The 17,270-nt window shown below is 39.9% G+C and overlaps 1 protein-coding gene across 1 annotated transcript in view; it reads right to left on the bottom strand.

Annotated features, from left to right (window-relative positions):
* The window catches only part of cntnap2b (contactin associated protein 2b), a 36,618-nt gene that overhangs the window by 8,405 nt on the left and 10,943 nt on the right, over positions 1-17,270 (bottom strand). Inside the window, exons 2-15 of the mRNA XM_035170214.2 lie at positions 14,333-14,443; positions 12,332-12,525; positions 10,398-10,545; positions 9,492-9,695; positions 8,955-9,139; positions 7,803-7,946; positions 6,602-6,860; positions 6,327-6,476; positions 5,191-5,353; positions 3,441-3,547; positions 3,230-3,349; positions 2,902-3,017; positions 645-729; positions 290-446 (exon numbers count right to left, since the gene is read on the bottom strand). Coding sequence (XP_035026105.1) covers positions 290-446; positions 645-729; positions 2,902-3,017; positions 3,230-3,349; positions 3,441-3,547; positions 5,191-5,353; positions 6,327-6,476; positions 6,602-6,860; positions 7,803-7,946; positions 8,955-9,139; positions 9,492-9,695; positions 10,398-10,545; positions 12,332-12,525; positions 14,333-14,443 — 2,143 coding nt within the window. The remainder of the gene's footprint in view (positions 1-289; positions 447-644; positions 730-2,901; positions 3,018-3,229; positions 3,350-3,440; positions 3,548-5,190; positions 5,354-6,326; positions 6,477-6,601; positions 6,861-7,802; positions 7,947-8,954; positions 9,140-9,491; positions 9,696-10,397; positions 10,546-12,331; positions 12,526-14,332; positions 14,444-17,270) is intronic.

Raw genomic sequence — 17,270 nt, 5'->3', positions numbered from 1 at the left:
ACGAGTCCAAGCAGTGCAAAACATGTAATTCAGGTTTAATGGACAGACATAATTTTGATATTTGCCTTAGCTTTTACTTCCAAATAACCCCTTGTACACTATGAAATATAGTGAACTAAAAAACAATCAACATAGATAAAAAGGGGGACAGAATCCATAATAACGCACTAATAAGATGATTGCTGCTGGCTCTTAGCAACTGTACAGCTACTTTAATGAAGGTAAAGTAGCATACAAACTCTGTGACCTTCACTAACTCAGCTGAGCTGCAGAGCACTGGTCCACTTACCAGGAGCGCACGTCGGCGTCACAGTTGCAATAGTATTTGGGGTCAGTACAATTGTGTTCGATACCACAGGAACACTTCTGTATCCCTGGTCCAGAACCGCCCCAGTAGGAATGCCTCTCATTGGCTCTTCCTACCCACCAGGTAAACGGGGTGCCATCTGTGGGTCAAACAAGTAACACAGTGTCCCTTTACTTTTGCTTTTACTGTACTGATTTTTCAAACTACACGTTTAATTTGAAAATATCCTGCTCCTATGAAAGGCTTTTAACCTGTTATCCTGTAGTATTAATAGTACACTGATACACAGAAAAACAGATGAAGCTGTGACTTCTCTGCTGTTGATAAATCATTTTACCTGGAGTGTTGAGCAGACGGGACATTCGGCAGGCGTACGCTACATACTGTTCACAGTACTTTGCATTGCCAGTGACTGACAACACCTGGACACACACACACACAACAGCAGACAAAGAATATTTATGTGTGTTCTTTAAATAAATATGAAATTGCGCTGTGGAGGAAACATTTCTTGTTTCAACAACATTAATTATACAATACCTAGCCCAATTAAATTTACGATATATATATATATATATGCTTTCATTAAGAAACATTATCAGGAAACACTGTACATTTTCATCGTAATTCAGACGATACCCAGTCATACTAAACATGTTTTAACTACTATAGGGGTCATGGGAGTTTGCTCATCCAATCTGCTTTCAGGCTTACAACTGTGTCAGTGGGGGGGTCTTGGTGGGCACAGTGGGAGTATGGTAGCTAAGATGAACCATTAACTCAGCAACCACAGTGAGAGTTGTGTTGATATTCCTGGGAGGGAGTCAAACATGGGTTTCCATTGTCTTAAATGCTATGTGTGATCTTCAAGGATGGGAGATTCGACTCACTGCTTTTTGCAGACAAAGAGATTCTGTTGGCGTCATCAGTCCGTCTCCCCCAGCAGTGTGAAGTGTTAAGTAGGGGTGGCAATCGCAGGGTAACAATGCAATACGATACACGATATGGCCCTCGATTACGATAATATCTGTGATTATGTAAAGCAGCTGGAATGAGAGTCAGCCGAAATGGGTTTCCTCCTTTATGTTGGATGAGCTTATCCTTACAGACAGAGTCCGGAGAAGCTCGGAGAAGCTCGGAGAAGAGGCCATTTCAAAAGGGCATCTAAGCAGGATGCATCTTGGGTGTGTTCTATTGGAAGTTTCCAGTCATTCAACTGGGAGAAGACCCCACGGTAGACCCAGAATCCACTGGAGAAAATATATTTCTCATCTGGCCAGGTGTCTCAGGCCCTCACGCAGGAGCTGGAAAGCATTGCTGCCACCTCGACCCGACACCAGATGAGCGGTAGAAAATGGATGAATAAGTGAATGGATGGATGACAGACTTGTATTTACATGTTCTCTTGTGTGGTTGTATCCTATTACTATAAGTAACAGTGGCGTGGACTTTTTGTGTTGTATACTGCGAGCAGCCATAAAATAGCTGGAATCAATGCTCTGTCTCCTGTGTGCTTAATGCTGAGGTAACCCTCTATGGTAAACATCTGTCTTACAAACTGCAACTGCTCAACCACAACATAGCGAAGTATCAGGTTTCAGTGTTATAGTCGTCTTAACATATTTTTAAGTTGCTCCATTTTAAAATGATATGTTTTATAATATTGGTGTCTTTTAAGCTATTTTTATTCTGGTTCAACTGTTTTGCTTTATTGATTTTTTTATTGCATGAAATTGTGTTTTATCCTACTGCCCCTGAACGACCCTGACCAGGGAACCAGAGCGAGACTGAGAGGGACCGATGGCGAGCATGTAGATGCAGCAGGGAACCAGAGAGAGACTGAGAGGGGACCAACGGCGGGCATGCAGCCATGTAAGAACCATGGCAGAACCCACAGACCAGAGGACAAGTTGCCACAAACTGCTTGAACACAGCAGCCCATGTTCGTTTTCTGTGAATACTCCAGTCTTGGCCGTGGTCATTACCGCCGAAGAAATCCGCAAGTAATTTTCATTCCCTAATGCAGTGGACACCATAGGGCTGGCTGCAGGGCCAGGCAGGGGGGGGGAACTGGGTTGGTATATCCACGGGATACTGGCGGTTGACATTTGTCTCCCCAGACAGTTTGGTACATCGGGGGAGTGGGCGATGACCCAGGAGTGGCCTGTGTGGAGAAGAGATTGGGCGCCGTGGACAACACAGCTGACAATTTCCTTGAGCCAAGGTCTCACCGGCTGGACACGATAGTGGACTGGGGCACTCAGTAATTAATTTTGACAGATAATTTAGTGCCAATCATCATGTTTTCATAGATTGTTAATAAGTTACCTCACAAACGATACTTTTAGTGATGTTCTTTAACTCTGCTAACCCCTTTGAGAAAGAACCTGTGTTGCCTTTTATTTATAGGGCTCTTTATTCCCCCAGGTTGCATTGTCGATTTTTAAATAGTTTTTTAATATCCTCAATATCTATATTTTGAGAGGATTTTAAAAAGCAATCTATAGATTATTATGATTATTAATAGCTGTACCACCACAGGCACATATGCAGTAGTTGAAGTAGGTCAAAGTAAGTGTGTGGTCATTGTGTACCTGTTCATCGGTCACATTGTAAGTGATCTGCAGCACTGCTTTCCCTTCCTGGTCTGGATTGTTGACTGAAGTCTGAGGAGACAGGTTGTTCTTTACTGTGGTCCAGACCTTTTCCTCTAAAAAACAAAAAAACATGCCATCAATGCCTCCACACCTTCTTCAGGAAAGATCAACTTGCACTATGCAGTATGTTTGCTGATGTGCAGCTGTTGAAGATAAGTGCTGAAAGATGAACTCATGTTTGTGTCACAAGCAGAAACAAGAGATACTCCAGGAAATAGACCCTTTTACTGTCGTATCCAGAGTTGGCGATACTTGAACATCTCACCTGTCATGTCACAGCTGACTCTGAAGGGGGCAAGAGAGCCACTGCCGTCTGGGTCGATCCAGTAGCTCCCTGAGCTCTTCCCCAGGTGCCTATACTCCTCGCAGGACTGCTGATACATCGCTACGGAGGAGACACAACACACAACTTTAGATGGTGTGCATACAATATACAGTGTGTGTGTGTTTGTGTGTGTATGAGAGAGAGCACCTACAGGTATGGCAGGTAGCTCCAGTGTATCCAGTGCCACTACAATTGCAGCTGAATGTGTCCCACGTCTGAGAACAGCGACCGCCGTGCTCACAGTGGTTGGGAACACACCTTTTATGACACAGATAAATAGGGGAAGGAGTGGGTGTAAAAAATCATTCCAACTTTTGACTGAGAATCCACCACCAGGTCCCCTCTAGAGACCATCACATACTGTTTGTGCAACACGTTATAAGAATCATGTGCTAAACAACGTTTAAATTAACGATAAGGATTTCTAGAAGAATACGTCAAATAAAAACACCTACACACGAATTATAACTATATAATTTTATATTCTAAATGTTATTTACACAATTAAAATACAGATTGAATGAGGTTTATCACAGTTTGAGAAACACAGCTTTAAGTGGACAGCTTTAAGTACAGATGTTCACATCCTGGCATTAAAATGCACCTCCTGTGACCACTTGTGACCGAAACTCACTTTCTCACTCTGTATGCTGAGATGCAGAGACAAATGACAAAAGATTTTGCCCATTTGAAAAAAGCATCAATTATTTTAGTTTAGGTGGTTTGTTTGTGTTGATATTGTGGCAGTGGTCACAAAATATCAACGTATTGTCACTGAGAAGCATAAAAATAGGTTTGATTCATTGTGAAACTGGAGCAGGTTAGAGAATGTGAGCTGAGTAGGCGGTCCTTAATATGAGGCCCAGGATACATTTGCGTTCACACAGCATAAATAATGTTGCCACATGGGCCACCTCCAAATCTGGTTTTAGTGATCGGATCTCTGGACGCATTGAGGACACATTTGGTTACGTTCACACCTGTGCTTAACGCTGACCACTTGTGATCAGATCTCTCAGGGTTGATGTTAATACCAGGTCTGCACGGGATCAATAAGGAGCTACACTCTAAAGAATGGCTATATATTTTTGTAATAACAGGTAACAGAGAGTGAGAAATTAAAATCCAAACTTTTTAAAAATGGTATTTTTTGTCGAGTGTTAGGGGCAGAGGATGTTACACTTGTTAAGCCCTATTAGGCAAATTTTGATTTGTGAATATGGACTCAATAAATACATTTGTATATATATATATATTTATAACATTTGAATTTAGCAACTGGACAGTACAACAGTAAAAACAGAACTTTTTTCTTTTGGTTGATCTTTCGTTATTAAAAATCTGTAGGATTGAGATAATCTCAGACGTTGATGCTTCAATTGGTGTATTGGACTTTCTGATCAAACCAGAACACAAATTGAAGCTATACAATATTATCCTACTAAATAACACACATTAGGTTGATGATGTCATCAGCCTGCCACTGTTGTAGTACTGTACTGTTTGTACTGGACCACAAATATTTGAAGCCTTCAGGATTAAAACTAATTTGCTTTGATCTGTTCAGCCACACTTTTATATTTTGTAATCAACACTTAATTCATGTAAAACAGGTCAGTAACTGTCAACTGTTTTAATCAATATGGATACAAAGACATAAATAGTGTGCGTGTGTGGGTGGAGCTGTTTAACCTTTTACATATTGAGCCAGGGGAACCAATTTGTGTTGCAGCCCATTGGGAAAAAGGTTCCAGTTCTCCCAGCAGCAAGTTTGTCATTGACAACAGGAACCAGTTTCCAACCCACATTTGCTAATGGGACAGCAGAACTACCCACTTGGTAACTTCCTTGTGCTTCCTCTTATTTTATTTCAACCAGTTTATAATTCTACAGTTGTATACCTGTCAATGATGGCACACATATCCAGGCTAACATTTTCAAAAGTTCCAATGTGGCCCTGCTCCACAGCCCTGAGGTCAGCTAGATGGTCGTCTATGTGGATCATCTGCATACAGCCCTGGAAGGAGCGCTGTGCTGATCTGGTGTTAGTGTGCATGAAGTAGCCTGGACACAAACAGAGGACGTGAAAAGTCATTGTTAAAACCAGTGGAATTGATGAAAAATCTGTTTATCTTAGTCACCACACACCACAAAAAGTTCAAATACTGTTTAAAGCTTTCTCCACAGATGCATCAGAAATACAGGCGGGGAAATGACCAATCCTTTATTTACATTTTTCTCATTCTCAAACAGTGGAAACTAAAGAATATGAAAAGCCAGGAATAGAACATGGGCACCTGCTTCGTAATTTCCAAATGACTAAGTGTCTGTCCAATCCAGACTAAAATGCAACCCCAGAGTTTTCAAACTAAAAGGGGACCAGCAGCATTTACAAAAGTCTGCGGGGCTGGTTAACTCCGGAGTAGTGTGGAGGCCTGACAAACGAAGCAAAGGTGATTTGTTTTCAAAACTAAAATGTGTTAGTGTGGATGTAGCCACAGACCTCCGTGTGATGCCCAACTATAGTGGTAGTTCTTCTTACACTTCCTATTTTACACTCCCATCAATCCTGCTTATACATTGTGTTTGTATAATTTTCACGTGACTGGTCTCTCTCCCCCTCTTTTCCACCTGCCGCTTTTCTCGCCCCCACTACCGGTCGAGGCAGATGGTCACCACAACCGGTTGATGATGGCCACCCACATTGAGTCTGATTCTAGAGGTTTCTTCCCGTTAAAAGAGTATTTTCTCTCCACAGTCAGCAGTGCTGCTAGTTGTGGGAATTGTTGGGTTCCTCTATAATATTGTATGGTCTCGACATTACTGTGTAAAGTGCCTTGAGATAACGTCTGTTGGGATTTCGGTGCAATACAAATGAAATTGAATTGAAATGAAAAGTGGCACTGTGTTGGGGTAACACACTTAATTTAAACAACTCTCATTTGGCTAAAAGAAACTTATGTAACTGTTTGGTTCACTGCTTGACAATAAAACTTGCACTGCCACCACCACAAAATTGAAATCTATGACTAGTCACCTCCAAAGTAGTAGGTTCCTGCAGTCTGGATTTGAATGGGGATGGCTGTTCTGACTGTAGATGCTTCATCTCCATCCACGGTCAGCATTGCATAGTTCTCCAGGGCATTCAGATGGACACTGTGCCACTGGCCATCATTCAGACCTGAGCCTGAAAACAAAAACACACTTCAGTCAGGAGAACAGCCAAATTGAAGCAGGCAACAAGGTGACAACTGATTCAACTAACTGAAGGTTCCTGAACTTCCAATCTGATGACCAATGAGCTGAGCTCACCTGATGAGATGTCAATGCGTGTGTTCTTCCTCTGTGTCACATTCATGTAGACGGAGACCTTGCCCTCCGTCAGCCCCACCTCCACCCAGCCGTCAGCCAGTGCCGTAAACATTAGCAGCCCATTGGGGTTCCATGTCCTGAAAGACAGACTTACTGACAGAGTGTCACTGTCACTCTGACCTGGCAGCCGCAGGAATGAGGTAGAGTTGAAGAAGACAGGGAAGGAATTGGACTCGGTGCAGGAAAAAGTCAGGTTACGCTACAGTGGGAGAGAAGGAGAGAGGAATTGTGGAATTGTAGTCGTAGATTGACTTAATTTTGCACTGCTAAGTTTTCATTTTCGTTGTATTCTAAAAATACAGGAATGCTGGAAATTCTTTCAGCAAAATAGTACTGACCTCGCCAAACATAGATTACATTAATATGGATGATAAGAAATGTTAGAGCAGGGAAGGAAAATGTCATGACAGGTTTTGTTTTACAATGTCTAGATCAGCAGATACAGACGACTGCAGTAGTTGCTGAGTCAGTGCTGGACCCACAGCTGCTGTAGATCCACACAACTGTACCATTTCATTAAAAAACCTGGACATGCTGAGGAGCAGGTTTGAGCCATCGTGAAACTCATGGATCTACGTTACATTAGTCTTGTCTTCCCTTTTTTCTGCGATGCACTTTGCAACTGTCCTGTTATATCAGATCCAGCCACTCCTACCTGCCCAGCAGTATCTCTAAGGTTCCCAATGTTCGAACTTATCTGACCTTCCTTCCTTTCCAGCCATATTCTCCTCCTGGCAGAGTGTGTGTTGAATCATTTGACATGCTCCTTGGACTCCTGATCTGCTTTTGGAGAAGTGAGTTTCTCTCTTACTGCCTTTTTTTTACCCTTACATGTTTTTAAACAAGATTGAGGTTGAACATTCTATTTCATCTCCAAGCACTGGCTTTGCGTTCCAGCCTGTTTGTTAAAGAGCTATTACATGTGTTGTGAAATATTCTCCTTTAAGAAAAAGTTACCATCAAGATGAGGACTTTCCCTGAACAGATAATTCTTAGTGCAATAAAACCCCTCTCTTTAAAAAAAACATGAGATCCTCAGAAATTTCATTTCAAAAGTGCGCAAAGTTGGTAAAAGTGTCATTCTACTTACACCCACACATGCAGGCAAACACACACACTGAGTCAAAGGGAGTTGTCTTACGAAGCTGGACGTGTCCACCTTCTTCCTGCGAACAAGGTTTGTGATGTTGTCTCCGTTGTAGGTGATTCCCTCCATGCAGCCCACAAAGTTATCTCTGCCTCCTGAGCTTGGCTTTGCTGACACAGCCACCCCTCCAAAGCTGATCTGAGGGCACAGCGACGTGGACAACAAGGGTTAGATCCTTCTGTGATATTCACTGTGAAACTGTGACCCGTATACACTCTCCATATATAATCAAATCATTTTTTTTAGTTGACTGAAAAAATGCTTTTACTGACTTAAAAGCATTGCATTTCTGTCTTTTATGTTGATATTATTCGTAGATACGTTTTTATGTGCTTAAGTCATATACAAAGTCCAACTGGTCGGCTATTTGTAATTATGTAATAGTTTTTTACAGCATAGGACAAGATGGTGAATATCCATTGTATGTTTGAAGGTCACATTAATGACAAACATAACAATAGCTCCAAATTCCATAAAAAGATATAAAACCAAACAGATAATCCTATAATAAAAGAAATTAAAACAGAGAATTTGAACTGATACACCTGTGTGACACCAGTCACAGAGACTGCTTCAGACATGCTTAAAGACTGAAACTTTAACACTTAACCAACCTTGAAGACATAATTTAGACTGAAGCCTGACAAATAAATAAATCTGCTGGGATATTGTCCCTGCATACATATAAATTCAACATTAAGCAAAAGTTCACTGGTTGCTGAGAAGGGGGACTCATGTGACTCTAACGTGAAAATTATGTCACATAAAGATGTAATTGTATTTTTTTTCTTTTATTTCCTTAAAATCATAAGAGTTTTCTGTCTGGGCTGATGGGAGTTAATTGGTAAGGACAAGCAGTAGCAAGGTAGCCAAGAACACAGCGACAGAGTGTCTCCATCATCTTCCTCACACACATTGTCAGCAGTATTGATTAGCTATTATGAGAGTGCCAAAATGGTTAACATGACCCCAACTGAACCGAACTCTTCTATTACAAATCCAGGCCTAACAGTAAGAGTATGTCCATGAAGAAGGAGATAAGTTAAGTTTGGATAAGTAAAAGCAATAAAGTCAAGGACACAACAATTTGAAAACACATCTTTGTCTCTGTATTTTTAGATATTTAGATATTTAGGGAGTCTTTACCTCATAGTCCAGGTCAAGGTGGTCAAAGTCGCCATTGGTCCTGAACTGCTGAGTGTGATGGTCCAGAGTGAAGTTGACATTCCTCCGATATCGCTCTACGACAACCGAATGCCAGTGGTCATCATCCAGTAAGCTCCCACTGATCACAGAGGTGTGACCCTGGATGGAACCGTACTGGTTACTGCCTGCAAATCACACACACATGAACAGGTTGTGTTTATCATGTTTGACAGCACTAGATGGTAAAATCCAAAGAGTTGGACAGAACATAACAGGCTGTCTGTGGCCAACACCAGACATACGTAATGCTATTGCTGTCCTTGAAACCACACATATTTTACAGCAATGCTACCTAAGTTGTCTGTGAAGATTCTCAGTCATCCAGATCATGGTATATCCAAGTGCTAGAAAACCGGTCAACTGGACTTGGTTGAGTTTCTTGAAGATGTTTCACCATTTAAGAGGCTTCTTTAGTTCTAACTAACTGCTGGGAGTAGTTATTTAAATTGTAGGGTCGTTAGGAGTCGTTGAGTTTACCTAAGTTGATGCTAAGCTGCAGTCGAGCCCTGCGGAGCTCGAGGGAAATGTAGTCTCCCTGCTGTCCTTCTCCATGGAGCAAGACCCCGTCTCTAGCTGTGGTTCGAAACTTCAGTGAGATGACATCCTTCGCAATCTTCATTTTCTTATTCCTGAAGCGGTATGAGATGACACCATGGCCATCAAAGCTGATCACATCTGCCCCTGGAAGACAGGGAAAAAAGGAAATTCTGTATTCTGCCAACGGAACAGAGCTGGGATCCAAAATGTCCATGTTACACTGTTTTCATGTGTGTCACAGTTGTAAGTAGTGCAAGAACCTATGGACTGTTTGTCAACCTTTAACATTCCGTCATCCATTTTATATTCTGCAAACCAACATTGCTAAATTTAAGTCATGATAACACATGGCATGCATCATCTTATTTTCAAGTTGTAGTGGATCTGACAATATTAAAAGACTGTACAAAAAGGCTGCTAACAGTCTAACAAACATAAAACATTTGACAGACAAAAACAAATAACAAAACTTCGTTATTCAAAACTCATAGCATGGCACTGGGATCTAACAGCCACTGCCGTCTTGTACTCACAGATTTCATACATTTTTATTAGTTGGCCAACACATTTGTTAATGTGTACTAAAACAGGTTTACTTTTATGAAAGTCCTTGTTATGCAATGATCAGCCAACCATGTGACAGAAGTGTAGTGTAGTTGTAATTAGTATATTTAGGGCTAGGAAGAGTTAAATGTTAAATGATTTATCATTTAGTTTGTTTAAATAAAATGTAATAACTACTGCAACACCTGCATAGTTCTTAATACATACAGTGAAAAACAATTTGCTGGTAAAATCAAATCGAATTCACAATTATAGAGTGACATATATTGTATTTGTACTCACAGTATGAGCAGCCATAGAGCTCCAGACGTACGCCAATGCGTCCCTCCTTGCTCCAGTCCACTGGGATGAAGCGAATGTGGCGAGCCAGAATGGTGTGCTGCAGTTCATGGTGAACCACGCCCTCACTGTTCATATTTCCCTCAAATGTCTGAAACACACATAAAACAAACACTATACTGGCAGGTACATGCAATACTTCAATTTTCTATTGAAAAGATAAATGATATAAATTTGAAAAAGTGGATTAAAATGTTCAAATTCCTTTATTAAATTATTGATACGATTAAAAAAAAAATATGGGTATCTATGGATAGGAAAATGGTAAAGAAAACTAAATATTTTGGGTTGACAGAAAAGGGCATGATATAAGCCCCTGATCCAACAGATCAGACTGGACAATGCGATTGCCCATCTTAGTCGCTTTCAAAAATGACTTCCATTTGTGGCTGCTTGCAAAGGCAACTTGTAATATCCTTTTAAAATGATTTCTTATCTTTGTTCTTACTGTGAAATACTTGCAGCCCTCACAATCCACACCTGTTCCTGGTTTTCCTTGTCAGTCTATTCCATTTCCCTAGTACTTTGCTAGATTGCTCTGATAGTTTGATACTTAGATTTGTTACTAGTTTTGGGATTTTCCTTGCACTCTGGCTATGTCTAGCTTATACTATATATACTGTATATGTACTATATATACAGTATATACTTATATATGACCTCAAACTTTTTGTATAAAGACATAGAACTTCACCCCACTTTTCTTTTGCGATCAAATTTGTATTTATCTTTCAACATGTGCAGACAAAGCAGAAACATGCTGTGACTCTGTAAGATATCAGATTAGAGAGAGAAAAAAATTCTATTGGTATTTCCAGTCAGGGAGCATATTTCCAGCAGGCCCAAGACATAAGAACGTGTCACGGGGAACTCAAAACTAGTTATACATTATAGAAAGCTATTGACATTAAGCACAAGACCCCCTTAAAACAAACAAACAAAACAAAAACACACAGACAGACACACACACACACACACACACACAGGGAACTATCTGAGACGACAGAACGTTAGGAGCAACACACTAAGCCTCTGCAATATTGCATCAGGCACTTAATGTAGACGACATTGATCCAAGCCGGAGAGAGCTCCATATAAATAACATCTAAGAAGGAGAGGGACCAAGTTTTAATATTAAGAGAATGAGGTGGCTTCCACTGGGATGAAACCATTTTCTTCGAATGTCTTGCTTTTTGAGTTTGGAAAGATTAAGAATTTGTAAATCATTTAGAATAAAAGCATAAATAGTGCACTTTACCAAAACATTTGTGAGTTTCTGTGCACCTGAGTTTCAGTTCATCCCTGATTTGATCCAGCTCAATCTGGCATTAAATGGTACATAAATTGTGCTCTTCAGTCTGTTCTACAGTCCCAAGACAAGCAACTACATGTTTTTTTTATTTCCAGGAGTTTCATATTCGACATTGTTTGCTAAGCTACGATGGTGGAACCGCACTGTTCAGTAGAAGTAGGGTCAGTTCAGTAGAAGTGAAAAGGGATATTTGTACAATGGGACAGAAATGTGACAATACCTTGAGGGAAACATATGAGATGCACCCTTGGATTTAAACAAGATGATCCAACAATAAACTGGTGAGTATTTGTACAAAGAGTTGTTTTCTATTATACTTATCTAATATTACTAGTATACCATGCTTTGCAGATGCAGTGGCAACCGTTGGGAAAGTTACAAATCACATGTATGGCAATGTTTCCCCTAAAGACATCTGAGAAACTGCCAGTGTCACTAGTAAGACGTTGCTGCACTGATTTCATTTGACAGAAATTGTAAATAATGGTTTTCAAAGGGTTCTAGTGAAGTTTAGATCAGATGAGATGACCTGACACTACACAACATCAATAAGGTTTTTCCTTACCCAGATGTTACCATCCTGTAAATAAGGCCTCCAGTTTTTCTGAGTGTCACTGTAAAGCAGCCGATACTTGCTGGTCCAATCAGAGCTACTGTAGCGACCCTGAGTCCCTATGGCAACCACCTGCTTCCTAGAACCCAGGTCCACTTGTAACCACTGGTAATGGTCTGTATCCAGAGGTGACCAGCCTCCAGCACCTAGGTGAAAGATGAGAGAACATGACAAGGAAGAAGAGCAGAAAAAGGGTGTCATTTGGAACTGAGGTGTCCTGTCTTAAGCTTGGAACAGAGCTGTGTGTGTGCTGTTTCTTTAAGAGTCCCAAGCTCTTTCTGTAATTGATTTAAGAGTCCATCTATGCGGTATAGCTTGTGGGTTTGTTTGCCTTTGTGCTTTGTCAGTGACTTTATTAGACATCTGCAAACTTTGCGAAATTATAATTTTTTGAGTTTGGCTTCTCTCATTTAAAACCAGTACAGTTTCAGTTACTATGAACCCTTTAAATGGAATGATCTACAAACTTCCCTCCAACTACAGTCTTGTGTTCCCCTTGGATTTTAAATGTTTATGATGTGATGTTTTTTATGAAACTTGTGACTGTATAATTTATTTATTTTAATTGTGTTGTTTTGTTGTTGCTCATGTTTTGTTGTTTGCTGCTGATTGTGAATGTTTCTGGTTCTCAGGCCTCTCTTGGAAAAGAGATCTCAATCTCAATATGATTAAATAACAAAATAATAACAATAATTAATGTTTTTACTATGCAAGGAAATGTATGCTGTTGTAGACTAGTTGTAAGCTAAAACCTCCTTAAAGGGATAGTTAGGAGTCTCAGGGGTAAACAGTGTTAGAGCAGAATCCAATACAATTGAAGTAACTGGGGACCAAAGTTTCAGACATGATAAAACAACAGAAAAAAAACATAACATGCCTCCATACTGCTCGTGTAGTGACATCCAAGTGTCTGCAAGCCCTAAAATAAAAAATTCAAATTCGGCCTGAAACAAGTACATATACACCATGTTTTTAGACTAAATGTCCACTGTAATCCTGCTCCGGAGGAGACTACAAATATGGTGTAAATGACACCGTTTCGAGTAGGATTTGAATGTCGGGTTTACGGACACTTGGATTACACCACAGGAGCAGTTTTTCATCAAAAGGTTTATGTTTTTCTCTAGTTTTTTATGTTTGAAGTGGTTTGGCTGCGACGCTGTTTACCCCTGAAACTCCAAAAGTGTGCTAGAGCATCTGGATCCTGGACTATAATTCTACAGCTCAGCACTTTTACTTACCCATAACCATAAAGACTGAAGTGTCATCTATTGACACTCCAGGGCTCTTGCACCCAGAAGGTATTAAAACTATCTTCCCGGTATAAGCAGCACAAACAATATTTGTCCACAATGGTCAGGCCAAATGTAATGAGATCATATCACCAAACTGTTCCTTTATCGAGATGGAAAAGTACAAATAGTTGAAATCGAGATCACTGACCAAGATGGGACAAAGTTATCCCTTAGACCTGTTACTGACTAACTCTGGCATCAGAGTGGTTTAAAGGATCTTGAACAAATGTATCCTGCCTGCTCCGCCCACTGGGGGGTTCTGCACATGTTCCCTGTTTTATCTTAGCATGCTGCTTGGCTGATCCAGGGGACATACAAAGAATGGAGCCATCCACGCCAAGCATAACTGTATTCCTATTTGGGCAACAAATGGGTAAATCATGCTGTATGAATAGTTCGCATTAAAATTCATGGCTTCATTTACTTCATGATTTGTCAGTTATTGGTGACCTAAACTTTTTTCTTTACCTTAGACATTTTCAGCTCATCTACATATATTCACTGGGCTTGAACTGCAAAAATGTAAATAAATAATAAACTGGAAAAATAGGAGTGTTCTAAAACATTTGACTGTGCTTTATCTGAATATCAACCAATAACTTTTAGAATGTACATTCACAATAGTAGGGACAATACAATACTTATTGCAAAGGCTTACCTTGTTTTCGATTGAGTTTGGCATAACCAGCTCCATATCCTCTGGCATATACAGATGAACTGCTGAGGGAGCTGTAGGGAAGAGGAGTGGCCAAACTGTCCTCACACTTCCCTGAACCAGAGAGATGGAAAACAGACAAAGCGATTAGCTTACCATAAGCAATGAAGGTTTTATTAATATAAACTAAAGACAATCTAACGGTTTTGAAGTGCTGATAAGCAAATGTTAGCAAATGCATGAAGTTATTAATCTCAGATGGTCAACATTGTGAACATTACAGCACCCTTGTAAACATCACCATGTTAGCAATGATATAGGGAGATTTATGAACATGCTCAGTGCTGTGTATGAATGAGCTAAAAGAGCCCCATTCATTGAACATGCTCATATTTTTGGTGAATGGTGAACTAAACGGATCAGTTTGCAACTGTTGAATGTGAGCTTGGTTCACCCTCTTGCTCCCATCTTTGATTATTGATAGTTTGTCTTACGAGTGTTTGATTAAGCAAGCCAACATATTCTGATCAGTCTTTATTTTTCATTAGAGACATTATCAGTTATTAGTATCCGATGTTTAAATACACATCACATTGTATCTTCTGTCTGTGTTTATTATATATGATATTGAAACTAAATTAAAACTAAAAGAGACTATTGTCTTTCATCTATAAATATCAAAACATCTATAATGTGCCCAAGAACTAGAAGAGTGTCTTTGTGCCTGGATTAATACTCCTTGTAATTCCAATTCATGTTTGCTTTTACAGTAACACTATGCAGCTGTGCACTCACATCAGATTCTCCTGATTTCCTCAGACTTTATACCAGGGATCCAGGCAGAGAAAATCTGCAGCCAATCCGGACATTTGTGTTCACACATGCACCTCCCCCGGAGAAAGCGCGGAGAATGTCCGAATTAAATGTCTGTATCATGTTAAATGTAATTTTAACATTTTTATGTTGTTGGTGTCTATGATTAGGTCACTGCTGCTGAGCAATTATGCATAGTTAATTTTCACAAGCTGAAAAAGGCTGAATACTTTAAAAATATTCTTTAAAATAACCTTAACACACACTGCTACAGTACTGATGCTCATGTTCTGACTCAGGTCCAGAAAGCAGACAGTTTGTGTGTGTGTGTGTGTGTGTGTGTGTGTGTGTGTGTGTGTGTGTGTGTGTGTGTGTGTGTGTGTGTGTGTGTGTGTGTGTGTGTGTGTGTGTGTGTGTGGGTTCTTGAGTCTTTGTTCTTGACATGGAGTCTTGGATGGGGGAGGGATCAGCGCTCTATGTGTGTGTGTGTGTGTGTGTGTGTGTGTGTGTGTGTGTGTGTGTGTGTGTGTGTGTGTGTGTGTGTGTGTGTGTGTGTGTGTGTGTGTGTGTGTGTGTGTGTGTGACAGGTGCAGGGCATGGTAATGAGCTTCCTCATATGCATTACAAAACAACAAGCCAAGCATGTATTAAGCAGTTAAAAAAAACAAGAAAGTGATAATCTGCCCAACAAAGAACCTGGAAAACAACCTCAACACCCCAACAACAGCTCAACCCTTTGAGGAGAATACGTGTTCTTCATTTATATGATATTAATATAAACACTATTGTCCATCCTGTGCATCCTTCTATTAGTTTTAGCTAGGGCTGCATGATATTTGATGACATATATTGTGTGAACATGCAAAAAAGTCTCTATCGTTTATTTCATTGTTCATTGCTTTTTGTTTTCCATTTACCTTTTCATTGTTAATACACAATATTTTATAAAAGAGTCTAAATAAAAAGAGGACACAAATCTAATATTTAGGGTTAGGGTTAGGGTTATATATGTTATAGTTATTTGTATATAGTATATAATAAAATATGTGATAAGAAATGGGCTTTTCCACATTATCATTTTATATCAGAAATGTGTTTTTTGTGATGATACGTTATCTGGATATAAAGTGACCTACAGTGGTAAGAAACATTATGTGAACCCTTTGGAATAACAATCATTTATGTATATTTTTTTAATATAAAATGTTCTGGTCATGGTCTGATATCTGATAATATATTTTTACTAATTAAACAAATAATTGCATTGTTCTTGTCCATTTTGAATACATTATTCAAACATTCACAGCGTAGCTTGGAAAACGTATTTGAAACCATAGATTAACTTGAGCAAAAGCTTATTGGTTTCAGAAGTCAGAGTCTAATAAATGAAACCAATTTGGAGGTGTGGGTTAGAGCAACTTTGACTTTTAAAAAACACTCAAACATTTTGAGTATGCTGAAGAAGTATCTGCTGATACGATCAAGAGTAGTTGATTTGCATAATGCTGGAAAGGGTTACAAAGTCATCTCAAAGACTTCTTCCATCCACCCATCAGTCCAAAGTTAGATAAATTGTCAATAAATAGACTATTTGCTACTTTGGCAAGTCTCCCTAGAGGTGGGCACCCAGCCAAGATGACTCCAAAGAACACAGAATCCTCAATGAGGTACAGAAGGACCCTAAAGTTACAACTAAAGGCTTTAAGAAATCATTGGAAGAGGCTAGCATCTCTGTTCATGAGTCAACAATACACAAAACATTGAACAAGCAGGGTGTCCATGGCAGAACACCAAGGAGAAAGCTGTTGCTATCCAAAAAAACATTGCTGTCAGCCTGAAGTTTGCCCAAGAGCACCATGACTTGACTCCACAATGTTACTTGGAAAACATTTTGTGGACTGATAGAATTGAAGTTGAATTGTTTGGGAAGAACACACAGCACTGTTTGGCGTAAAAAGGGCTCACCAACATGAAAACATCATCCCAACAGTGAAGTATGGTGGAGGGAGCATCATGATTTGGAGCAGCTACTTTGCTGCCTCTGGGCCTGGACAGCTCACCTTCCTCGAGGGGGAAATAAATTCCCAAGTTTATCAAGGCCTCCCTCCTGGAGGATAATATCAGGTTG

This window comes from Hippoglossus stenolepis, chromosome 11 (genome assembly GCF_022539355.2).
Source record: "Hippoglossus stenolepis isolate QCI-W04-F060 chromosome 11, HSTE1.2, whole genome shotgun sequence".
Lineage (NCBI taxonomy): Eukaryota > Metazoa > Chordata > Actinopteri > Pleuronectiformes > Pleuronectidae > Hippoglossus > Hippoglossus stenolepis.
Note: the sequence above shows the minus strand (reverse complement) of the source record. Positions and strands in the feature narration are given on the sequence as shown.